The sequence below is a fragment of the Musa acuminata genome, chromosome BXJ1-7 (assembly GCF_036884655.1).
Source record: "Musa acuminata AAA Group cultivar baxijiao chromosome BXJ1-7, Cavendish_Baxijiao_AAA, whole genome shotgun sequence".
NCBI classification, from domain to species: domain Eukaryota; kingdom Viridiplantae; phylum Streptophyta; class Magnoliopsida; order Zingiberales; family Musaceae; genus Musa; species Musa acuminata.
In genome coordinates, this window is record NC_088333.1 from 39,394,686 (window position 1) to 39,419,913 (window position 25,228).

Sequence of the window (25,228 nt, forward strand, 5' to 3'; positions counted from 1 at the left end):
GAAAGCATTAGCGCTAAAGTCGATGGTAGATATGGAACTGCAAAAAGCCTAATTAATTTGAGGTAAACAATATTTTATGATAACCAGAAACAGTTATTTTATGAAGAATAGTTTAGTCCGAAGAAACAAATACTATGTAGAAAGTCATTACAAGTCAAGTCAAGATGGCCACCAATGAATTCACACGACAAAGTCAGCAACGACAGCGCCGAGAAGACTTCAATTGCGTTCTCATCTTCCCTTTCTCTTTGGCCCTTTCACCAGAGAAATAGGGAGCTCAACGCCATGGCAGGACAAGCTGTTCTGTCAGCCTTCATGCAGGTGCTCTTTGAGAAGGTGATCACCGCTGCCGTCGACGAGTTCAGATTGCTTCGCGGTGTCCGTGGCGAGCTACAAAACCTGGCGACCACTCTGTCGACGATCCAAGCCCTGCTTGAAGATGCAGAGGAGAAGCAATTGCAGGACAAGTCAGTGAGGCACTGGCTGGCCAAGCTCAAGGATGTGGCCTACGACATGGATGAGTTGCTGGACGAGTGCGCAGCGGCAAAGATCAGGTGGGAGATGGAGAGCAGAGCTCGGAGATGCAGCTGGAAGATGCAGGTCAGTGGTTGCTTCTCCCATTCTTGTTGGCACAGGAGCTCGTATCACTACAACTTAGCACACAGAACAAAAGCAGTCCAAGAAAGATTTGATAGGATCGCAACGGAGCGGCACAATCTGGGCCTTCAAGTATCAGGTGGGATAAGTCAACTTCAGATCACAGAGCGGCCGCAGACGAGCTCACTGGAGGATGATCTAAAGGTGTTAGGCAGGGAAGAAGACAGAGAGGCTCTCATAAGCATGTTGCTCTCTGCCAATAATTCAAGCCACACTGTCACCGTCCTCCCCATCATTGGCATGGGAGGGCTTGGAAAGACCACTCTCGCTAAATCTGTCTATAACGATCACAGGATCAAGCAGCACTTCCAATTGCGTATGTGGGTGTGCGTCTCCGAGAATTTCGACGAGACCAAGCTGACGAAAGAGACACTGGAGTCCGCAACCAGGGAATTCTACGCCACCACCACAAACATGACCTTGATCCAAGAGGACCTCTTTGAACAGTTGCAGGGGAAGCGCTTCCTGCTCGTTCTAGACGATGTGTGGAACGAGGATCCTATCAAGTGGTATAGATATCGAAATGCCATCATCGGTGGGGAACGAGGAAGTAAAATCTTGGTGACGACCAGGAACGAGAACGTGGGACGGATCATGGGCGGCTGGCCTTCGTACCGGCTGAAACAACTCTCGGATGATGACTGCTGGGAATTGTTCAGGAACTACGCGTTTGTGGGTGGGAATTCGAGCACACACCCGAATCTTGAGAAGATAGGTAAGATGATAGTGAAGAACTTGAAGGGATTGCCTCTCGCAGCTATGGCAATTGGGAGCTTGCTGTTCTCCAAGCTTGAGGAAGAAGAGTGGAAGAGCATCTTGAGGAGTGAGATCTGGGAGTTGCCGGCGGACAAGAACAACATCTTACCAGCTCTAAGGTTGAGCTACAAGCAATTGCCTTCTCATCTGAAGCAGTGTTTCGTGTTCTGCTCTGTGTTTCACAAGGACTTCGTCTTCGACAAGGATAGACTGGTGAAGACATGGATGGCGCTGGGCTTCATCCAGCCGACGGGAGGCAAACGGATGGAGGACATCGGCAGCAGCTACTTCGATGAGCTTGTCAGCAGATCCTTCTTCCAGTCTCACAAGGGGTACTACGTGATGCATGATGCCATCCATGACCTGGCGCAGTCTCTGTCCGTGGAAGAATGCCACCGGCTGGAGTGTGGCCTCAGAAACGTCGGCCTGGAGAAGAAGATTCGTCATCTATCATTCTCGTGTACTCATTCGATGGCAACTTCAGTTGAGAGCTTCTTCAAGTTCAAGAAACTACGTTCACTTCTGTTGCTGAAAGGGTACAAGTCCAGGACGGGTGGCATCCCCGATGAGCTCTTTCTGAGACTGAAATGCCTGCGTGTGTTGAAGCTGCGCCGAAGAGACATCGAAGAGCTACCGAATTCGATCGGAAGTTTGATCCAGCTCCGGTACTTGGACCTCGCAAAGACGGATATCAGAACACTGCCCCAATCGATCAGTAAGCTATATAATCTACAGACATTGATCCTAAGGAACTGCAATTTCCTAACCGAGATACCTTGTGGTATCACCAATCTGATCCATCTGCGACATCTCGAAGCAACCAGCACGTTGATCTCTGGAATAGCTGGATTAGGATGTCTAACCTGCCTTCAAGAATTAGAACGATTCGTCGTCCGCAAGAATGGTGGATTCAAGATAACGGAGCTGCAAGACATGAATGAGCTTCGAGGACATCTGTGCATCCAGAATCTGGAGAGTGTGGTCGACAGGAAGGAGGCCGGTGAGGCTAATTTACATGCCAAGGAGCACCTCAGTTTTCTCAGTCTGGAATGGACAAAGGACAGAGACCTTGTTCTCGAAGATGATATCCTCTGCGAGGAGGAGGTGCTCGAAGACCTCGAACCACACCATGAACTGAGAGAGCTGAAGGTCATGGGCTATGCAGGTACCAAGCTCCCAAGTTGGATAGGCAACCCATCATTTTGCTACCTGGAGACCATTCATCTCTCCAACTTGATGAGGTGCAAACACCTTCCACCTCTCGGACAGCTGCCATTGCTCAGATATCTGGACATTGGAGGAGTGCCTGGATTGGTAAGAATTGGTCAAGAGTTCCATGGCAGAGGTGACATCAAGGGATTCCCATCATTGATTGAACTGGTACTTGAGGATATGCCAGCTCTGGAAGAATGGGTGTGCTCAGATGATGATGAGTTGCTCCCTTGCCTCACTGATCTTGGAATCGCGGACTGTTCTAACCTGAGAGAACTGCCCTGCCTTCCTCCAACTATAGAAAGGCTCAGAATCTCTGGTGTGGGGCTTACTACTCTGCCAGACCTGCGTGGTTCAAACTGCCAGTTCTCATCCTTAAATGTGTATGACTGTCCTAACTTAACATCCTTGCAGAAAGGATTGCTTGGGCAACAACTGAAGGCCATTGAGCAATTGGCAATCGTAGACTGTGAAGAGCTTATCTTGCTGCCCCAAGAAGGCTTCAAAGACCTTGTTTCACTCAAGAGCCTCAGCATCTACAACTGTCCAAAGCTCGTGCCTTTGGAAGATGACAAAAGACTTCTTCCGAGATCGCTCACAGAATTGCGAATCAGCTCATGCTCCAAACTGATCAACAGACTGCTTGCAGACTGTAAAGATTTGGCTTCTCTTAAGCATCTGCGGGTCACCGACTGCGATGAACTCTACCGTTTCCCCGAGGAAGGACTTCCCACCGCGCTCGAATCTTTAGGAGTTTTTCGCTGCTACAATCTCCTCCTTCTGCCTGCTAAGCTGCAGGAGCTCCACTCCCTGAAGTTTATGGTGATTGAGAACTGTCACCAGGTGCAGTGCTCGCCAGAGGAGGGCCTTCCCATGGAGCTGAAAGACTTGCTCGTCTGTGGATGCCCTTTGCTGCAAGAGTATTGTCTTGGGGACGGTGCAGCAGGTCGGCATCAGTTGATGCACATCCCTAGGGTTCAATTTGATGATGTACTTCTCAGGAACTGAAGATGGAGATGGTGATCCTGCGATGCACGATCCATTTGATGATGTACAATTTGGGCTTTCTCCTCATGTTAAGCTCATTTGGGCCCAAATTAATTTAACCATGTTGAGCTGTTTGGGCCCCCGGCATGATTCGAATGATTGATCCGCCAAGTCAACACATGGCGTATCTCGTCACCCTCACAGCCACAAGATTTGGATTCCTTGCAGAGAACTAAAGAGACGGATTTGCTCTCGTTATTTTATTGAATTGCTGTTGTGGTACTCTTGCAGTAAAATACAAACTGTTGCCTACAAATTTCGCAGAGAAACCTATAATATATCTCCGTCTTCCCTGACGTCTAGGGGGGATCATCCGATAGCTGCGATGGCGATCAGAGCCTTCTGTTCACCCCGCCGGCCCCTCCGCTCCGATGCCTTCCTCCTCCTTGTCCTCTTTCTTGTATCCGTCTCATGTTCGACCTCCGAGCCGCAAGGGGTAGGTCCACTGTTTTGTTTTCCCTCTCCAGTTCCGGGATTCTGATCGGTGGTTGGATCGAACTCTGTCAGTTCTGTGCTGTTGGGTACGAGTCGGATTGTGGTTTGTCGTCTGAGAAGATCTTGGTCAAGGGGGGAACCGTGGTGAACGCTCATCGCAAGGAGGTGGCGGATGTGTACATCGAGGATGGTATCGTTGTGTCTGTGAGGCCTAACATCAAGGTGAGTTGGTGTAGGTACTAATTCTTTTGATAGTTGTTTTTGGGTTGTCTCTTATTCGTTTGGTTCGGTATAGAGGCGGTCAGTAAGATTTAGACCATGTGACTTTGCCGCTTTAGTTGAGTTGTCGATGCAAAAGAGCTCGTAATTGAGTCATCTTCGTCTTCTTTTCAAGTAAAAGAGGGTTTTTTTTTTTTTTTATGATTCTGATTTTGTTATCTTGGACTTCTAGAATCTGGAACTGCACCAAATTCCTTATTTTAGCTGTGCAAGCCAATTTAATCAAACTTTATATACCAACTTAATCCACCATCCACTTCTGATGTGATACTAGTTGGGGCAATACAATGTTTCCCTATCCATGTGTTTAGTATTTTTATCAAGGCCTAATTCATAGTACCCAAAATTCACATTTACAATTCCCATTTGGGTCTAAGAGGTAAATTCTGTTCTTGTTCTAACCAGGGGAAAACAGCATCTTGTTGAGCACAAAGTAATCCATATTTAATGTGTCAGCCACTTAGATTGACTCATGAATGTTCTACTCTTGATTCTCACACCAACTCAGTTAGTCTACTATCCCAGTAACTGTGTATAATGAACCTCAAATCATGTGATCCAAATTCATAAAATCCCATGTTGTTTGTGGTATCTCCATCAAACTTAAAAACCATATTAACCCATCCACTTCCATTGTGAGGCTTAGCAGGGCATCACAAAATTTGAACTCAAGTATCTTGAGGATGCTGGATCCTTTATAAGCCAATTCTTCTTTTGGTTAAATGTGTGAGGAGATTATGCTTTTGGCATGTTTATATAGGCAGGGGGCGTTATTTATTCTTGATTACATATGCTTCTTCACTAAATACCATAACTTTGTAATTTACAGGTTGGTGATCATGTGAAAATAATTGATGCAACTGGAAAGTATGTCATGCCAGGTGACAGATTATTTTTGTTATGACCATCATAGTAGCTCTCAATATTTTTACTTACACTTGTTATCCAATATCTCCTGAAACTTTTGGAGGATTATAAAAAACATAAGTGCCACTATAACAGGTGGAATCGACCCTCACACTCACCTAGAGATGGAGTTTATGGGAACTGTGACGATAGATGACTTTTTCACTGGTCAAGCTGCTGCTTTGGCTGGAGGAACCACCATGCATATTGACTTTGTTATACCGGTTAATGGGAACTTGACTGCAGGTTTTGAGTCATATATGAACAAAGCAAAAAAAGCAGTAATGGATTATGGCTTTCATATGGCCATAACAAAGTGGGATGAGGGAGTTTCAGAGGACATGGAGTTGATGGTTAATGAGCATGGTTAGTGAAACCTACTATTGGTGATAAATTACTCTTCAGATTGATTGTTTATCTAGAAGTAGATTTTGCTGGCTTTTTTTTGCCTTCCAGAAAGGATATTCCTGATATGTTTTTGCATAAACATTAGGGATCAACTCTTTCAAGTTCTTTATGGCATACAAAGGATCATTGATGATAAGGGATGAGCTCCTACTGCAAGGCTTGCAGAAGTGCAAATCCCTTGGTGCAATTGCGATGGTTCATGCAGAGAATGGAGATGCTGTTGCTGAAGGACAAAAAAGAATGATAGATCTTGGGATAACAGGCCCAGAGGGGCATGCTCTTTCAAGGCCTCCAGTGGTAATTCTAAGCCATATATATTCAGCAACTTATTGTCAGTTCTACCCTTTCTTAATTTATATTTTTTAAATAATTTTTTAGGTTGTTTGTTTATTTTTTTTTAATGTTCAAATTACTCCCTAGCTTTTTGCATTCATTAACAGAAAATTAATGTTACTTAAGCGTTGTCATCAGTAAATTTCTCATTTAACAAACTAGTAACTTCTGCATGGAGATTTACATTGACATATATACAACTCACAAAAAGTATCATTTTATCAATCAGCATGATTTTTCTCTTTTGCAACTTCTTCTGGTCATGTACTTGATGCAATTACTGCATTGCTTATTATATCACATGGTGTAGCATGGGAATGAAAACTGTCATGTACCTAATTGGGAAGGAAATAAAAGTCATATGCATTTAGAGAGGAGTATAATATTACTGTGATTGTCATATGTGGTTTTCAAACTCTTAAGTTGAACGAGTCTTGCTTGTGAATACATAAATATGTCTGACTTGATCAATGGGATTAAATGATAATGCAGGCAACAGGTACGCTTGATCCAGTACTGTACAGCTGTTTTGAAAATACTCTATAGATTTATGCTTATCTTTTCAAGCCCTACAATGCTATTTGCTACTTTGCAGAATAAGTATTGTTTTCTTTCCTTTTCTTATGTTTTTATTTTAGATGAAAATTCTGGACCTAGCATTTTCTAGAAATGATCTTGGAATTCCTATCTCAAACACAATGGGATAACCTCTCACACTGTAGAATATGGAAATACTTTACTGGAAGAGGATGCTAAAGCTAAATCATAGCAGTGATGCATCACTAGTACAATGAGCTGAACTCATTTGTCATATGTCACTATGTTTCTTCTTTTCCAACTTGGTAATTAGGTTCCCATCTATCTTTTTCTTATGTGCTTGCAAATTTTAAACAGTTGGAGGGAGAAGCTACTGCAAGAGCTATCCGCTTGGCCAATTTTGTCAATACTCCCTTATATGTGGTTCATGTTATGAGCATTGATGCCATGGAGGAGATTGCCAAGGCCAGAAAAGCAGGTAACAGATTATGCCGTTTCCTTTAATTTTATTCTTATTGCCTTCAAGATATATTCCAGGATGACTATTTATGTTCTGCACCTAAGATGAAAGGTCAATATGGAGCTGGTTGATATGGGAATTCTTATTTCAAAGTAGCTTACCTAGTAGAAATTTATTCTCTAGCATTCATCTTATGAATGCAGGGCAAAGGGTCATTGGTGAACCTGTAGCTTCTGGGTTAATCCTTGATGATTCTTGGCTTTGGCATCCTGACTACACTACTGCTGCAAAGTAAGACCAAGTACATTTTCCATTCCATTCATTGTTTTTAAAATTTTCATATTTGCTGTGTCTGATAATTACTTTTATTTTCTTCTAGATATGTAATGAGCCCTCCAATAAGGACATCAGGACATGATAAGGCTCTTCAAGCTGCCCTTTCAACTGGTGTCTTGCAAGTAATGAATCTTCTCTACTGTTATAATGGTGAACCTTCTTTTTTCATTACATACAAAGAGAGTGATATTTCAAAGAGAATATGGGATTGATTAGACAGAAAGTAGAAAACTATAATTGGTTCAGAGAAATACAGATTTATGGGTGCATGCACATAAGGTTACCAATCCCATATGAAGGGCATATACTCTCGCTTTTGTACCATATTATTGATTTGCACCATGCTTCTCACCTCGTCTGTCAAGAAAAATTAGAGAAAAGAAATAAGAATGACATGAAACAGTTCTGTTGGTGCAGTTTTACATTTAGAAACTGTTTTGTTCTATTCTTTATGGCAGTATTATATTCTAACACTTGCTGACACTTGTTATTTTTTTTCTATTATGTTTCTCTATCTGTCAATCGCTTTGTGATTTTGGTTTTGGTTTGCATTTTATTCTAGCAAGCATACATGGATATATTTCATACATGATCAATTTATTGGTAATAAAGCTGGGATTTACCAAAAAAGAACATATCTAGTAATTTTTTCACTGCAATGCAGCTTGTTGGGACTGATCATTGCGCTTTTAACTCTACTCAAAAATCTCTTGGTTCTGAAGACTTCAGAAAAATCCCAAATGGTGTCAATGGTATGTTCTTGTGTTGGTAGCAGTTGCCTTGATGCAGCATTAAATGTTCATTACGAGATGGACATTGTCATTCTTATCAGATGTACATTGTCACCATTATTTCCAGGTATAGAGGAAAGAATGCATCTAATATGGGATAAGATGGTGGTAAGCTGCAACACTGAGATGACTAATATCTACTTACATGGAATATTCCCCAAACTTTCATATGATATTTGCAAAAACTTGGCATTGTTACAGGAGTCTGGACAAATGACGGTTACTGATTATGTTCGAGTGACAAGCACCGAGTGGTATGTTATCAAAATGGTGACGTGCATAATGAAGTTGATAATAACAAAGCATTACAAGTTTATACGTATTATTTAAATTTCTGCATATATTTGACAAAATTAATTTTCGATAAGAATCTTTGTTATCTAATTAAAACAATCGTTTGGTTGTATGTGTATAGATCATCAGGTGATGTTTTACAAATTTAGCATCATACTTTGTGCAGTGCCAAAGTATTCAACATTTACCCACGTAAAGGAGCTATACTGGAAGGATCTGATGCTGATATAATCATATTAAACCCCAACGCAAGCTTTAAGATAGCCGCAGCTTCTCACCACTCAAGATCCGATACAAATGTGTATGAAGGGACGAAAGGAAAGGTAATCATTGTTGATCGTTGATCACTATACGTTAGTCAAACTGGGCGAGCATGATACTAAATGCAAAACTGTCAAGGACTTGTACCTCTTTTCCTAATATTGATAGGATCCAAATGGAGTTTCACATTTCAAGTATTTTCTTAGTCCTGGAATCTTTACAACAGAGTCCCAATGTGTTGCTGACTTGCTGTTAAATCACTGGTGCAGGGAAAAGTTGAAGTCACTATTTCACAGGGAAGGGTGGTTTATGAAGATGGTAAACTGAAGGTTACCCCTGGCTCTGGCAGGTACATAAGAATGCCACCTTTTGGTTATCTTTTCGACGGCATAGAGAAGGCAGATGCTGCATATTTTGCTTCTCTTAATGCTCCAATCCAACGTACAAAATCTGCAGCTTGAGGTTAAATGGTAATGTACTTTAGAATTAGCTTGTAAAAAACAAAATAAGTGATAGAAACGATGAACAAAAATACGACTTCAGAAAAAGATAGATTCTGAATTGAATAGTTGCGACAAATTCAGTTCTACAATAATAGACAAAGTTTAGATATTTGATTTGCATGTAGGTGAACATTGTTCTTCTCCTCAAATAGTTTGCAGCACTAAAGGAACAGTTTTACTACAACATAATCTTGCTTTAATTATAACAAACTTATCCACAGAACCTTTAGTCGAGTATAAACAATCTGAACTATTCATCTAGTGGTAATCCTCTTAGGTCATTGTGATGCTTCATTTTGTTCTTTTGTTTGTTATTTATTTTATATATACTTGTCGTGGTTGCAATGTCTGAATTTAAATGACAACGGAAAGTTCGGAATATCTGATAGATGTTTCTGACTCCTTTGCATATTCATCGCCGATCAGAAGAAAATGATCTAATGTTACTATTTTTTATCTGTTGTGGAGGGTGTGCAAAATTCTCTTTATGTTTCTGCCTGTAGAGATGGTACAGAAGTGGACTTTTAGTTGATAATTCACCACAATCTCGAAAGAGATGATGCAAAGCTTACATGTTTAGATACACCACAATCACATAAGAGGTGATGCAAAGCTTTACATGTTTAGATACACCTGTATAGATGATGCAGAAATGGACTTTTAGCTGATAATTCACCACAATATTCTCATTATTTTTTATTCATTTCTTGGATATCCTTAAGCCTTCCATTGTGTTAGAATTGCTGTCCTCCCGAAGGAGAGTCTCCTAAAAATTTATGCAATATTGTTTACAAATTTCTCTTCAAATTTCTTACTACTCATATAAAGCTCTTCTTATGCAATTTAATAAATAAAAAATAATTTTTTTTTTGTCTCAAGTAAATACGTCACCATTACCCAGGAGTTGACCCATGACACTGTGTGGGAAGAATCCAACATGAGATGGATTGGCAATGAACTTGATGCATTGCTAAAACCAAAATAATGAGAAGCATGAACTGGGCCTCTTGCTAAAATCCAGGATATCATTGAGCCCTCGATTTCTCATTGCAGAAATAACATTGTATGATCTAATCTTCTCATTATTTAGGTTTTAGCAGTGGACCAAGTTCGTGCTTGTCCAAATCATGATGGATTGGCAATTGACCAGCCATGGGCTAAACAACTGCAGCTCCCCGTGACCACCGCCTCTTTTGTTTGTATCAAGTTAACATCATATGCCTACGGTACGTAATCAATTTCTTTTCCTTTCCTTGTCTCTGTCGATGGCAAAACCGAGGTCACCAGTATTTGTCGACTATATATGGGTGGACCATGGCGGATCCGATACATGCTATGCCCTCATTTGTTTTATGCATACGTATATTATCCATGTCCAAAGACATAACAATCTGATCCAGTAGTTGGGACGGAAAAGAGAGAGAGAATGGATGCTAAGAGAGTGATGGTGTTTCAGGTAGCAGCGACCTTGTTGTTAGCATCAGCTGTTGCAGCAGCAGCAATATCGAAGCCAGGATGCCCGAGCAAGTGCGGCGAAGTCGACATCCCCTACCCGTTCGGCATCGGGACCGACTGCTCCATGGAAGGCTTCGACATCACTTGCAATGACACCACCGATCCTCCAAAACCTTTCATAGCTGTACGAAACATCGAAATCGTCAACGTCTCCTTGGTTGATCACGAGTTAAGCGCGCACATCTACATGGTTGGTCAGTGCTACGAGCAATCTGGTAATTACTCAACGACAAGCCTGGTCCTGCCATTCTTGTTCTCGGCCGCCAGCAACAAGTTCACCGTCGTCGGTTGCTCCACTCTCGCCTACGTCGTAGGCCAAAACGTGAAAGGCAACACTTACGCGAGCGGCTGCGTGTCCTACTGCGACGACGCCGGTGGCGTTTCGGAGGGGCCGGGTTGCGATGGCATGGGTTGCTGCCAAACTTCCATACCCAAGTCGCTCAGCAATTTTACCGCCTACTTCAGTGATTCCTTAAACAACAGTGAGGTGGCGAGCTTCAGTCCCTGTAGCTATGCCTTCGTAGCCGATCAAGATTGGTTCCGCTTCAATAAATCCACCCTCTTCCCTGATTTCGGCGACGAGACCAATTACCAGGTTCCTGTGCTGCTGGACTGGGCGATGCGCAACCACTCGTCGTGCCGGGATGCTGAAGCTGACTACTCTAACTACGCCTGCCGCAGCGCTCACAGCGACTGCTTCAATTCCACCAATGGCCCCGGGTACGTATGCAAGTGTTCCCAAGGATACACAGGCAATCCCTATCTCGAGGGTGGATGCCAAGGTACTCCCCGCCCATCTCTTCCCACATGCTCGATTACACCTTCCTTCCATTTCTGATGGTCGAATCAACGCTCGACAGATATCGACGAGTGCGAACTTTCTCAGATGTATCCATGCTTCGGAGTTTGCAGCAATATACAGGGAGGCTACCTCTGCACATGCCCTCCTGGCACGCATGGTAATGCCACCAAAGACACTTGTATCGGCAACTCATCCAAATTTCCATTACCGGCGCGGCTGGTTATAGGTAAACTAAACCTTCGGTCTTTCTTACTTTATTGTCCTTCTACGACTTCTCCTAATCTCCAGCTGCCATGACAACACTCTTTTTGGCGGACATATGTTGCAATGTCTCTTCGAGTTGCCTACACGCCGGCTGATGCACTATTATACGTTAAAACTATAGAAGAATGGATGAAAACTATGTGTCGCTTTTCGTTATTTGAGCTAATTCTCGCGACGCGCATGCTTTGTGCAGGTTTCAGCGTGTTCATTGTGCTATTAGTTGCCCTGGTTTCTAGTGTAATCATATGTACCCAAAAGTTGAAACTCAAACGAGAAAGAGACACTTTCTTCAAGAAAAATGGGGGATTCAAGTTGTACGAAGAAATCCTATCCAAAAAGGTGGACACCGTTCAAGTATTCACCGAGGAGGAGCTACAACGAGCCACAGACAACTTCGACGACAAAGGAGTCATCGGCTGCGGCGGGTACGGCATGGTGTACCGGGGAATCTTGGACAACCAACGAACCGTGGCGATAAAGAAGTCGAAGAAGGTCGACGAGCGACAGAAGGACGAGTTCGTCAACGAGATCATCGTTCTTTCTCAGATCAACCACCGGCATATAGTAAGGCTACTGGGCTGTTGCTTGGAGCTGGATGTTCCCATGCTGGTCTACGAGTACATCTCCAACGGCAGCCTGTTCGACGTGCTCCACCCTGAGCACTACACCTCGCCCCTCCCCTTGCAAGCTCGCCTAACGATCGCTGAGCAGGCCGCGGAAGCGCTCGCCTACTTGCACTCGGCGACCAACCGGTCCATCATTCACGGGGACGTCAAGTCCCACAACATACTACTGGACGACGACCTCTCCGCCAAAGTGTCCGACTTCGGAGCGTCTCAGCTCGTCCCCATGGACGAAGACGAGTTCATCATGTTCGTGCAGGGAACGTTAGGTTACTTGGACCCCGAGTGCATGCAGACCCGCCGGCTGACGGATAGAAGCGACGTGTACAGCTTCGGGGTCGTCCTCCTGGAGCTGATCACAGGAAAGAAGGCGATCTACGCCGACGATGCTTGGGAAAAGAGGAGCCTGGCGACAAGTTTCCTCGTGATGATGAAGGAGCAGAGGCTGAGGGACATACTGGATAACAAGATGATCGGGGAAGGGGGAGAGCGGTTGCTGGGGGAGGTTGCGGCCATTGCCAAGGAGTGCCTGAGCGTGAAGGGAGAAGAGCGGCCCTCCATGAAGGAAGTAGCAGAGCGACTGCATTCTTTGAGAAGGTTAAGGCTGCAACCGAGGGAGGAATATGATCAGGGAGCGATCGAAATGGTAAAAGCTGAAGAGACAAGAAGATGCACGGAGACGGATACCAGCGGTTATCATATCCTGGATAGCAGCACGCTGCTGAACAACGTCGACGCCGGGAGATGACGAAGTTGCTTCCTCCATCTCCTCCTCCGAGCCATAGATATAGTTCCATTACAAGACGTCGTGTGGTACCAATAGATCTTTGCAGATTGAACTCGATGATTTTTATGTGATAATTATAATCCTTGGCAATTTCGACCCTTGGAAAGTCGGATGCATAGATCATTTGATAGGATTTGTCTTTTAGCATATTTATTACATTAGTGTAAAAATGATCAATCTGTGAGACATTAAATATAGAAATCAAATGGTTACTCCATCGACCATGGGGAAGTGGGGGGGAGGGATAAGTCTCAGCACAGAGATAAAAGGACTCATATGAAACACAAGTCTCCATCAACTACAAAGAGAGTTACATCCATAAGATACCCTATCTCGCAAATGTTGATTGATGATACTGACTGACGCATTTTTTCTTAAATAATTTTATTACAAACTTGTGTTTGCATGGTATTCTAAGATCACTTGTATTTTCCAAAGAAAATTTGATTTAGATAGTTATATTTTTGTGGATATTTAATTCAAAATATCCGACATGATTGTTAAGTTATTTTGGATAATTTTTTTCAAGAAGATCATTTTTTCTTTTTTTTTTCCAAATGAGCCATTGTTTTAGTTTTTCTCAAATAATGCCCTATAATTTTCTGAAAAATACTATAAGCGATATCAAATTATGACTATTACAATACTATATTTCTAAGTTTGTAATTATTTTGATTGAGGTTAAGAAAATATTTGGGTCATTTATTTTGTTTTTGTTGTGGTGGTTAAAACATTATAACATACCAAAATACTATAACAAATTTTATTTTAGGGAGATCATCCAATTACTCTTTGACAATGGACAATGGCAGACCAGAGATTAATATGGAAAAAGTGATTTTATGTTATTAGGTAGTACAAGGCATCAACGCTTATGGCAGATAAAAGATTCAGTGATCTCGTCAACTCTACTCTAAACGAGACAATTCAGCTACCTAAAGGGCTCCCTCATGACTAAGGAGGGAGAAGCCTAATTTATTATTGGAGACGCCTCCTCCATTCATCGACACTAGGTTGGCGACGGTGGCAGTGGCAAAGATCCTAATCGACGTTTGTGTGTTAGGACTATCCTCTCTCTCTCTCTCTCTCTCTCTCTCTCTCTTACGTCCCAACATGCCCAATCTAAGGGTCGAAGGAAGCTTGGATCTCATTGACCAAGCAGCTCTACTCCCACCTAATGTCCTCTTGGTGCACCCTTGCTGAAGGGTGGGACACCATCATCATTGTCTTCATCCTACACCTCATGTTGACTTGGATAATGTTGTAGAGATTTGTGTCTTCAAACAAACAAAATTAGTGATAGAAATAATAGAAGATAAGAATAATTGAAGAAGCTTTATTGTAGAAATGAAATATCTTTAACTTGAATATATTAACATGTTCCCTCTCCTATTTATACAGTGAAAGGATTTCCCTCCACAGAATAAACAAAATAGAGAGATTTCCTCTTGGGAAAATCTTATCTTCTATCAAGTTGGGGAAATCTTATCTTCTATCAATTAGCTATAAGATTGGCAAAATCTTAAACTAAGAATGGGGCATCAACATCTTATCTCAATTCAGCAGATCTACCCTTTCTATGGCTCATGGAACGGCGGGGTGGCATTGAAAAAATTTTTAGTAGACCAATTCAAGTTGATTGGCCATTTGTTCCTTAAAAAATAAAAAAAAAATCTCTTTTTCTAACTTTGAAATCAGAGTGAGCAAAGAGAAAATATATCGAACCCTTGAAGCACACGATATAATATACAAATAGTATAGTCAATGTTAGGGTAATGCAAAGGCTTCCATACTCACAAACAAATACTGTAAGATAGCGTTAGGAGTTTGATGCCATCTAAGTGGACAAGCATTTTTAGTACTAAAAATACTTGACCAAAAAAAAAGTGCAGAAACAATGTCTTGCCCTCTGTAGATCAACGCTAGTGTAGTAGTGATGTGATTCATAGGATCAATCACCAAGTCAAGCAACAATCAAATTAAACTCAATCAAAATGTGATAGATATCCCAAATGTAATTTAGGTTAGAGGCCAACATGATAATATCAAATGCAAGAACGTGAGCCTCAATGTCGGTTAATTATTACCATAATGCAATTTTGATTGCCAATCACAATGTCAAGTACATGTCAATTATCTGTTCAAATACCCAACAAAAACAACATTCATCAATTGTCGAGCATAGAAAATAAGCTTAGAAAAGACACCACCGTTCTTGTAATACAAGCGATGAAGGAAGCATACGAGGACGTGAAGATTTCGATCACGCTTAGACTTACAACCTCGTCATCTCCCCGTATTCATGTGCAGGGCATGATACGCGCTGCTACCCGTTTCCGTCTCTCTTGTTGTCTCTTCAACTTGTACCATTTCGATCTCTCCCCGATCATATTCCTCCCTCGGTAGCAGCCTTAACCTTCTTAAAGAATGCAGTCCCTCTACTACTTCCTTCATGGAGGGTCGCTCTTCTCCCTTCACGCTCAGGCACTCCTTGGCAATGGCCGCAACCTCCCCCAGCAACTGCTCTCCCCCTTCCTCCACCATTTTGTCATCCAGTATGTCCTTCAGCCTCTGCTCCTTCACCTTCGCAAGGAAACTTGTCGCCAGGCTCCTCTTTTCCCCGGCAGCGTCGGTGTAGATCGCCTTCTTGCCTGTGATCAGCTCCAGGAGGACGACCCCGAAGCTGTACACGTCGCTTCTATCCGTCAGTCGGTGGGTCTGCATGCACTCGGGGTCCAAGTAACCTAACGTTCCCTGCACGAACATGATGAACTCGTCTTCGTCCACCGGGACGAGATGGGACGCTCCGAAGTCGGACACTTTAGCCGAGAGGTCGGTGCCCAGCAGTATGTTGTGCGACTTGACGTCTCCGTGAGTGATGGAACGGCTGGTGCCCGAGTGCAAGTAGGCGAGCGCTTCTGCGGCCTGCTCAGCGATCGTTAGGCGAGCTTGCAAGGAGAGGCGCGAGGCGGAGCGGTCATGGTGGAGCACATCGAACAGGCTGCCGTTGGAGATGTACTCGTAGACCAGCATGGGGACGTCCAGCTCCAAGCAGCAGCCCAGTAACCTTACTATATGCCGGTGGTTGACCTGAGAAAGAACGATGATCTCGTTGATGAACTCGTCCTTCTGCCGCTCGTCGACCTTCTTGGACTTCTTTATCGCCACTATTCGATGGTCGTCCAAGATTCCCCGGTACACCAAGCCGTACCCGCCGCAGCCGATGATTCTTTTGTCATCGAAGTTGTCCGTGGCTCGTTGTAGCTCCTCCTCGGTGAAGACTTGAATGGTGTCCACCCTTTTCGATAGGATTTCTTCGTATAACTTGAAGCCCCCATTTTTCCTGAAGAACATCTCTCTTTCTCTTTTGTGTTTCGACTTTTGGATCGCTATGGTTACACAAGAAATGAGAGCACCTAATGCTACAATGATGGCGCTGCAACCTGCACGCACAGTCATGTGAGTGGCTAGGATTAGCATGAGAGCAACTCCTACAAAGAGGGCGCTGAAACCTGCACGCACAGTCATGTGAGTTGCATGGATTAGCTTAAAGGCCGAGAAGTGGATGAGACACATATCTCATCCATTCTTTTATAGTAAAAGCGCATCCAAAACAGATCGTATTAAGTGAGACATGTGAGTTGCAATGCATGACATCCAAATCGAGGCAGCACTCGCACAACAGGAGAAGTCGTACAAGTACAATTCTACCATGTTGGTGGAATTCTAAACATGTGCTCTTGTAAGGAAGACCGTCTTCTGTTCGGGAGTGTATTCATCATAGCTCCTCTTTGTTGCAATGAACCTATCAATAATCGGTCTCTCTCATGATCTAAGAAGACTTATTGTTCTACCAGGTCTCTCAAAGTCAACTTCTCTTGCTAATATAAAGCATGATCTAAGAATCGAGATAGAGGCCAACGAGGTTGGCCTCTATCTCGATTATTGTAGGCGGCCAAAAATTGACGTGCCTAATATTTGGGATGCATGCGAAAGCCAAACAAAAGAAGAGTAGAATCTCGAGTTCGATCGTCGAAAAGTACTGACAAGCAAGAGAGGCGGGTAAGACGTGAAGGCGTGGAGATCGGGTTTACCTACAGCCAGCCGTGCTGGTGCTGGAAATTTGGATGGGATGTCGGTGCAATTGTATTCGGAGGCATTGCCGAGCGTGCCGGGAGGGCATGTGCAATTGTAGCCTCCCGGTGTATTGGTACAAACTCCGTAGCATGGATACAGCTGAGGAAGTTGGCACTCGTCGATGTCTGTGAGCATTCCACCATCAGAAGAATGAAGGTGTGATCGAGCACAATGGGAAGAGGAGGGGCGTAATACGTACCTTGGCATCCATCCACGAGATAGGGATTGCCTGTATACCCATCGGAACACATGCAACGGTATCCATCGCCATTGGTGGAGTTGAGGCATGTGGTGTTCCCACCGCGGCAGGCGTAGGTTTCCGGCTGAGCTTGGGCATCCGGGCACGACGACGGGCTGCGTATCGCCCAGTCCATCACGGCGGGAGACTGGTCATTGTTGTTCTTGCCGAAATCTTCGGAGAGTTTGGACTTATCGAACTGGAACCAATCTTGATCAGCCAAGAAGGCATAGCTGCAGGGACTGAAACTTTGTACATTGGTTTTGTCGAAGTTAAAGTCGAAGTAGGTATTAAAAACATTGAACTCCGTGGGGATGGAAGTTTGGCAGCAACCCAAGCCATCGCAATTCGGTCCCTCCGAAACACTGCTTTCTTCGTGGCAGATGGATATGCATCCGCTAGCATAAGAGTGAGTATCGTCGTTCTGACCTCCGATGTAGGCGAGAGTGGCGCAGCCGACGACGGTGAACTTGTTGCGGGTGGCGGAGAACAAATATGGAAGATCCACGGATGTATTTGCGTGAAACGCACGGTCGTAACACCACTTAGCCATGTAGATACGCGCGGTTAACTCATGATCAACCAAGGAGATGCGGACGATTTCGATGTTTCCTGCACTTATGAAAGCTCTTGGATGATCGGCGGTGCCACCGCAAGTGATGTCGTAGCCTTGCATGGAGCAGTTGGTTCCGATGCCGAACGGGTAGGGGATGTCGACTTCGCCGCACTTGTCCGGGCATCCTGGCTTCGACATTGTTGCTGTGCCATTCAAAGCTGCTGCTGCAACTGCCGATGCCAGCAACAACGTCGCCGCTATCTGAAACAGCGGCACTCTCTTAGCAACCATCGTCAACCTCCCTCTCTCTTGCCGCTGTCCAAACTATTGGATCAGATTGTTATCATGTCTTTGGACATTATATGTATGTATATATACCCCCTTTGGGTTTTACCTTCGAGACAGACAAGGAAAGGAAAATAAATTAATTAGCTACCAAAAAGACATTTGATGTTAAATTGAAACAAAAAAGAAAAGAGAATTGCGAACCCTAAATAGTGAGATCGAACGCCAGATTATATATTATTAATATATATTAATTATTAATATATTATTTCTATTTCATAATTATTAATATATATTATTTCTATTTCATAAATATTAATATATACAGTGTGCATTTAGAATCTTATCATTGTATAAAATTAAATATCATTTTTTTGGATTAGTGCAATACTAAATATAAAGTAATTATTTAAAGTAAATTCTTATTTGGTATTAGTAAAATTTACTAACTATGTGTGCAATTATCAATACTATTATCATTTAGGAATGATGCCTTAATATAATTTTATAACTTATTAATCCAAGCTATTTTAATAACTATAAGATAAATATAAAAATATAAATTATATTTTAAGTATCCTATAAATAATAAAATATTTATTATTATTTAAATCTCATAGACTTATCAATCTAGACCACTTTGACAATTACATACGATTTAAACATATAAATTATAAATAATATTCATTAAATTTTTCTTTAATTCTTACATGTGTAAAATTGTTAAATAAAAATATTAATGATTTTCTTAGAAAATATTCTTATTTTAGTATTTTCCAAACCATTGTCCTCATATTAGTTTGTTCCAAACCATATCTCCTAATTTTTATTCTACCCAAATTGCCCCTCCATCACCTTCTCTTCCCTCACACATTGCCTACCCTCCTCCTTCCATTGCAGCTCACCCTCTCCTCCTCTCTTCTTCTTAGTTGTTGTGTACCCTCTCCGCCTCATCTCCTCTTCTTCCTCTAGCTTGTACTTCATCCTCCTCCTTCCATGTTTATTCTTCTTTCCTTTTTTTTTTCCTTCCCTTTCCTTATATCCTCCCTCCTTTCATCGTCGACGATGGGCAGTGGATAGCAAGCGATAACGGGCAATGATAGAGATAGGCAACAATGGAGAACAGATGTTAGAATTTTAAAGATCACACATGTATAATTAAATGTGTTAAGTCATTATTTTGATTAGTTAAAATTAAAGTAATCTAATTAAAATAAAATTATTTGACTAAGGGACATAATTATTATGAAAATTAATTGTGTGGATATCATCAGTTACATTTCTAACTTAATGATGAGATAAGTTAGGAATATGAAACATCCTGAATATAAAATATCTTGGGGCATTTCTATAAATAAGATTATGGTTCCTAATTACAGTATCAATTTTTAGATTTATCTTCACTTGTAAAAGAGAAACAAAAGAGTTTTTAGAGATGCTCTAAAATTAAACTAAAATACTTTGATGGATTTATCACGTACGTTTTCATGTGAATATGTTTTATAATTATTGTAAGATTTTATGTATATTATTGTAGATTTAATAAGTTTTTATAGAAATATTCTAAAATTCAGTTTTGGTTATATAAAATATATTTGATCCATATTTGATGTGTTAAACAAACCACCATCCAGTATTATAGCCATCCTATAATGATTATTGAACATTTAGCCTTATTTTTCATGTTTTTTTTTGATGTTTTTCATCAGTATTTTGGTGTGATTCAATTATATCATCATCGGGATAGTTTTATGTAATCATATTACATGCTTCACAATTTGAGATGCATTCCTATTGTTGTTTATTTTCACACTACAATGCAGAAATCTCCTTGCTACTCAAATTTAATTAGTAATTATATAGTTGTTTAATATTAGATCAAATTTAATTAGTAATTATATAGTTGTTTAATATTAGATTAAGTAATTTGAAGGATGAAGTTACCAAAGTGACCTATCAGGTATTTTTTATGAAAAATATTAAATATAGTATGTATTTACATCCATATAGAAATTACCTAACTCAAAAGAAGGTTAATGACCAGTAGGATTCTATACATACTTGTAATAGTAAACATATGACAATTATAAAGTTGAACATTCGAATAATAAATAAATCCAAATATGGATATATCATTTGACATATCTTATTAGTGTTTGATCATTACGATTATCACTATTAATTAATATTGAAGTCCAAAGATAATATATTAATGTTGTATTTGGTATTGAGATATGATATATTATTATTTAAATTTGCTTAAGTTTATGATAATATATATGAGCATAATTTGTATATTGTAGAAGGCTACAAGCAGCCTTCGGCCAAAATTATGGGGCAGCAATAGTTGCTGCCCAATGTCCCTTATTTTGCACTAATAATTTTGGCAATAAAATATTAATCTAGAACACCTTTTAGCAAGGAGAAGATGTGTAATCCAGATCTTAAAACTATAACAAAAATCATAGCAATCGTGCAAAAATAATTACATGTGATTGAACATAATACATGCAGTTTAAAAACTAATTTTTTGCATGAACAACCTAGCTCTGATACTACTGTTGTAAAATCTGGATCGACATCATATATACAATGGAAGAATAGAAAATAAAAATCCTAGATTTTTATAAAAAAAATAGTCTATTATCGTTGTACAAAGATTGGAGTGCAAAAACCCACAAAACCTAAAAACTACATGTATAAGAAGATTGTATTATCCAGGAAGATCGTATATTCCTAAATTCCAATAGATCTGTGAGAAAGGATGAAGAAAGTCAATTGTTTTCCTTTCTAGCGGTGATCTACATGGCAAGGGCTACGAAAATATTCCTTAAATTATTGCTCAAATCTCCTCGCTACGCGCACCATGCAATCAAGAAGGGAGCGGCCCTTCTTGCCCTTCTTGCTATCCACGCATCCCAAATAGGGGCTACAAGTTGAAGATGAGAGGGAGAGAGGAGAATATGAGGTAGCAGCCAAAAGAGGTTTGGCCTATAACCGTTTGGTTCTTTCATATTTATAGAGACCCTTTGTCAACTTAACCGTAATGGATAATGTCTTATCAAATACTGGATCTCTATCCAACTACCCAAGCCTTTTAGATTAGTGGATCTCTATCCAATAATATCTCATGGGCTCTTATTGGATCTCATCCATAGGATCCAATAATTCAAAGGCTTACTGGATATCCAATAAGATAGAGGCTCTAGTGGACATCTTATATCTGAACCTCTACTCGTTCCAACACCTACCATATGTGTGTGACCCTTTAGGGCAATATTAAGTTTGTCATGAGTCATTCCTATCATAACTCCTTCTGGCTCAGTACATTATTATCTTCATAATAATTCACTTGACTTATCAATTACAAACATACTATGTCACTATGTTGTAGTCCCCAAACGATACAGTGCAATCCAATTCATTAGACATGTATGTTCTTATTTACTATATATCTATAGTTCATCCATCTAATATCTCAGAGATCGTATACCAAGCATGGTACTATCAGATCCATATGGTTTCTACTCGAGTCACACTCTAATCGGATTCTCCTAGAGAACTCTTTCTCTCTCAATCTCCATGACTCTAGCTAAGGATTTGCCTGAGCAAGAACATATTGGATATTCCTCTCATAACACCGAGAGTGGATGATCCTTTATTGACACTCGATAGCCTTCATAAGATTAGCTGTCACTCTCGATGACCGGATGTGTTAAATCTAGAACTTCTAGGTCTATAAGTCTGGTTTCAAATAGTGGAATACTCATACAGGACATCCTTAGTATCTCCAGTCTAAGGACCAGATACACCATTAGGATGACAGAATCATTGTTTGATAATGAGGTATCATCATTCATCCAACATTACATGAGCAGATCAATAAATGAACTCATTCTCCAATGAGCACCTGCGTGGTATCCCTAGTATTCCCACATAAGCAACTATGAGACCAGCTACCTCTATCATATGTATGAGTATATGATACACTAGTCTATCTGGTTATCTCGATGTCCCTCTCGAGAGACCTATAATTGAGATTCTTTAGAGTATGTGCGTAAAGGTGAATCGATATCATTATCATGATCTCATTACGATCCAATTTCTATTGTAAAATCCAGAACATCATAATATATGCAGTATGCAAAATAAAGTAATAAAATTATAAATAATATAATAAGCAAAAAGAGTGTGTATCATGTCACATTGGCTTGCAAGACACTTATGACTAGCATATTTTAGACACGAGTAAACCATAAGGGCTTAAGTGGTCCATGGTAAAAACTACAAGGGCTAAAATGAACTTTAATTCTTTTTTAAATTTAAATTATACGTATAATTATATTAATAGTTTATTATGAATCAACATGCTACGTAGGCAGACCCTAACGTTTATTAACTCAGATTTGATGGGAGGGACTTATATACTATGTTTTTTTTAAATATATAGGTTATTTTAGATATAAGTAAATTATAAAGGCTTAAGTGCTCCATGACCAAAACCACAAGGGCTAAAATGAACCTTAATCCCACGAAAGTATCCATGAACATTAACAACACGTGACCTAAGGTAGCATCCACTAATTGGTTAATCTTAGGAAGAGGATAACTACCCTTTGGGCATGTCTTATTTGGATTGATGTGATTGAGACACATCTGCTAGTTTTCATTATCTAAACAAACACAACATTTACAAGTAATTGAGAAATAAAAGTAGTACCAAATAGTTTGTCTCCCTTAGTGTTGATGGCTTGTTGGTGATCAAGGGTAAATTTTTGAGGCATCTACTTTAAGGTTGGGCTTCTATTTAGATGTTCAGATGATGTTAGACTATACTTAGGTAGATCCCGAGCATGTCCTTTGGTGACCTTGCGAAGAATTTAGCATTTGTCTAGAGGAAGTCAATGAGTTCAACCCTTCTAGCTTCATAAAGCACTACCTTGATTTTGATTATATGATCAAGTCTAGCTCAATCGTGAGGTACTTTGATAAGGGGTTTGATCAGCTTAGGGTGAGGTGCAAGCTTTACAATCTCTCGAGGGTCAAATAGTGGTATCTTGAGTCATCATGGGAAGGGAGACCACCATTAGATAGCATTAACATAACTCTTTTGAATTGCTCCTCAGCGCCCAGATTCTCAAACTCGTTGAGAACTTTATTAACAAGTAGTAAGTTAACACCATTGCCTATAACTTATTCAGCGATGAACTTAGTCGATTATCATAATGGTGTTCTATGTAGAAGGAATATTGACTACCACGAATTTGGTCAACATCATCTTAAAATTGGGCTCCATGTCAATGGTCATATAGAGGTTGATAGTACTAAGAGATTAGATTGAGTCACCTCGGAACCCCATGAGAGAGGAAGCAATCGAGGTAAGTTCATTACTGGTTTGCCCTAACTTTTGAAAGGTATTATAATAGAGGATGTTAGCAGAGCTACCTAAGTTGATCATGACCCTTTTGACCGAAGTATTGATTATCTTGATGGAGATGACTAGGGCATCATCATAGTTGGGGTCGAGATACTCATTCTTTAGCACTTCCTCTTCCTCGAATGTTGTCTCTAAATTGCTTTCCTTCTCTAGCACTTCTCGATATTAACTTGGGGGGAGGCCTTATCGCCCAAGATCTGACCCCCTAAGTGAGCCACCCAACGATGGTATCGATTTGTCTTTCCATTAGCTCCTCTAGTTGTAGAGATGGTTTTTGATTCCTTAAGATGAAACGTCTAAGGTGCCCTTATCGAATGAGTTCCTTAATCAACTCCATTAGATTAAGATAATCTTCAGTGTCTAGGTCTTAGTCTTGGTAGAATCTATAATATTTAGACATATCTCTTCTATTGGGCGATGACCTAATTGGATGAGGGTCTTGTAACATTCCCTTCTCTTTAATCTATAGGAATATTTTTGTTGGTGACATGTTGATAGTGGTTAGGTTGGCTCTTGGTTGAGATGACTTTGTTGGTAAGGTGCTTTCTACTATGGAAATGTTAGAGTTAAAGTGAGGGCTTGTCATTCCTACTTCCAAGTACTTTTATAACTTTTTGTGTTTTTCTAAAACCATCGCCTCAACTATAATATATTGATTTATGCTATAGCATCTCAAGGGTAATAATTGATTATCGCTATATTAGAGACCATAAGAGTTAAGAAGGCTTAAGTCTCATCACAAATGCTTGTATGAAGACCAAGTGGTGGACATTGGTGATCCCTATGCCTCATTTATGAATATAATAACAAAGTCCGCTAGTGACTCACCCTCCAACATTCGGATTGTCAAGAGGGTGGTAGTCGAGCACCAAGGGAATACATTCTTGACAAAGTATTTTCCAAACTTCTTTACCAGTTGAGTTAAGGAGCTTATTGAGAACGGTTTAAGGTGTGTGTACCACTCCCAAGTCGTGTCCCTTAGCATCATATAGCATCCCTTAGCATCATATAGCATCCCTTCAAGCATCCCTTCAAACACCTCAATAGTTGAAAGCTCATTGGGATTGGGTCTTCTAGATGAATAAGGATTTGTTAAGGTGAAATCGGTTAAGTCTCCCTTCTTTATCATATGAAACTCCTAAAGCATATCTTCAAGATGAAAATCTATTTACTATAACTATGTGCTAAGGGTGTACTTGGCATAATTACATATTAGGCCTCGGACTTATCCACTATAGATTGGTGATGATGCAGACTGCTGAATTCATTAGTGCGAGATTGAGGTGCCCTATTCATTGGATAATTAATTGATTATCGACTCTTTAGGGCAACTAGTATGGGACTGACTAAGGAATCTTAGCAGGCGTCA

The 25,228-nt window shown here is 40.9% G+C and overlaps 4 protein-coding genes across 5 annotated transcripts; 3 read left to right on the plus strand and 1 right to left on the minus strand.

The window, feature by feature from the left end:
• The first annotated feature begins 238 nt into the window (after positions 1-238).
• On the plus strand, positions 239-3,643 carry LOC135679315 (disease resistance protein RGA2-like). 2 transcript variants are annotated; one of them, XM_065192920.1, is made up of 2 exons: positions 358-600; positions 951-3,643. In XM_065192920.1, the coding sequence occupies exons 1-2, from the start codon at positions 500-502 to the stop codon at positions 3,631-3,633; spliced, it is 2,784 nt and encodes a 927-aa protein (XP_065048992.1). In that variant the 5' UTR covers positions 358-499; the 3' UTR covers positions 3,634-3,643. The 2 variants fall into 2 exon arrangements, with proteins under 2 accessions (XP_065048991.1, XP_065048992.1); XM_065192919.1 differs by having other exon boundaries at positions 239-3,643.
• A 331-nt stretch (positions 3,644-3,974) lies between these two features.
• LOC135679316 (dihydropyrimidinase-like) lies at positions 3,975-9,324 on the plus strand. The gene is made up of 13 exons (XM_065192921.1): positions 3,975-4,108; positions 4,180-4,329; positions 5,216-5,267; positions 5,389-5,658; positions 5,786-5,997; positions 6,928-7,048; positions 7,234-7,321; positions 7,410-7,488; positions 8,031-8,118; positions 8,225-8,265; positions 8,359-8,411; positions 8,618-8,774; positions 8,982-9,324. Exons 1-13 carry the CDS (start codon positions 3,998-4,000, stop codon positions 9,171-9,173), a joined length of 1,614 nt encoding a protein of 537 aa, XP_065048993.1. The 5' UTR covers positions 3,975-3,997; the 3' UTR covers positions 9,174-9,324.
• A 148-nt stretch (positions 9,325-9,472) lies between these two features.
• Positions 9,473-13,342, plus strand: LOC103992973 (putative wall-associated receptor kinase-like 16). The gene is made up of 4 exons (XM_009412903.3): positions 9,473-10,441; positions 10,672-11,512; positions 11,591-11,758; positions 11,990-13,342. The coding sequence occupies exons 1-4, from the start codon at positions 10,433-10,435 to the stop codon at positions 13,165-13,167; spliced, it is 2,196 nt and encodes a 731-aa protein (XP_009411178.2). The 5' UTR covers positions 9,473-10,432; the 3' UTR covers positions 13,168-13,342.
• Positions 13,343-15,492: 2,150 nt separating this feature from the next.
• LOC135679752 (wall-associated receptor kinase 5-like) lies at positions 15,493-18,428 on the minus strand. Its single transcript, XM_065193734.1, has 3 exons — positions 17,543-18,428; positions 17,301-17,468; positions 15,493-16,718 (listed from the first exon to the last, which is right to left on the minus strand). The coding sequence occupies exons 1-3, from the start codon at positions 18,426-18,428 to the stop codon at positions 15,493-15,495; spliced, it is 2,280 nt and encodes a 759-aa protein (XP_065049806.1).
• Between the last annotated feature and the right edge of the window lie 6,800 nt (positions 18,429-25,228).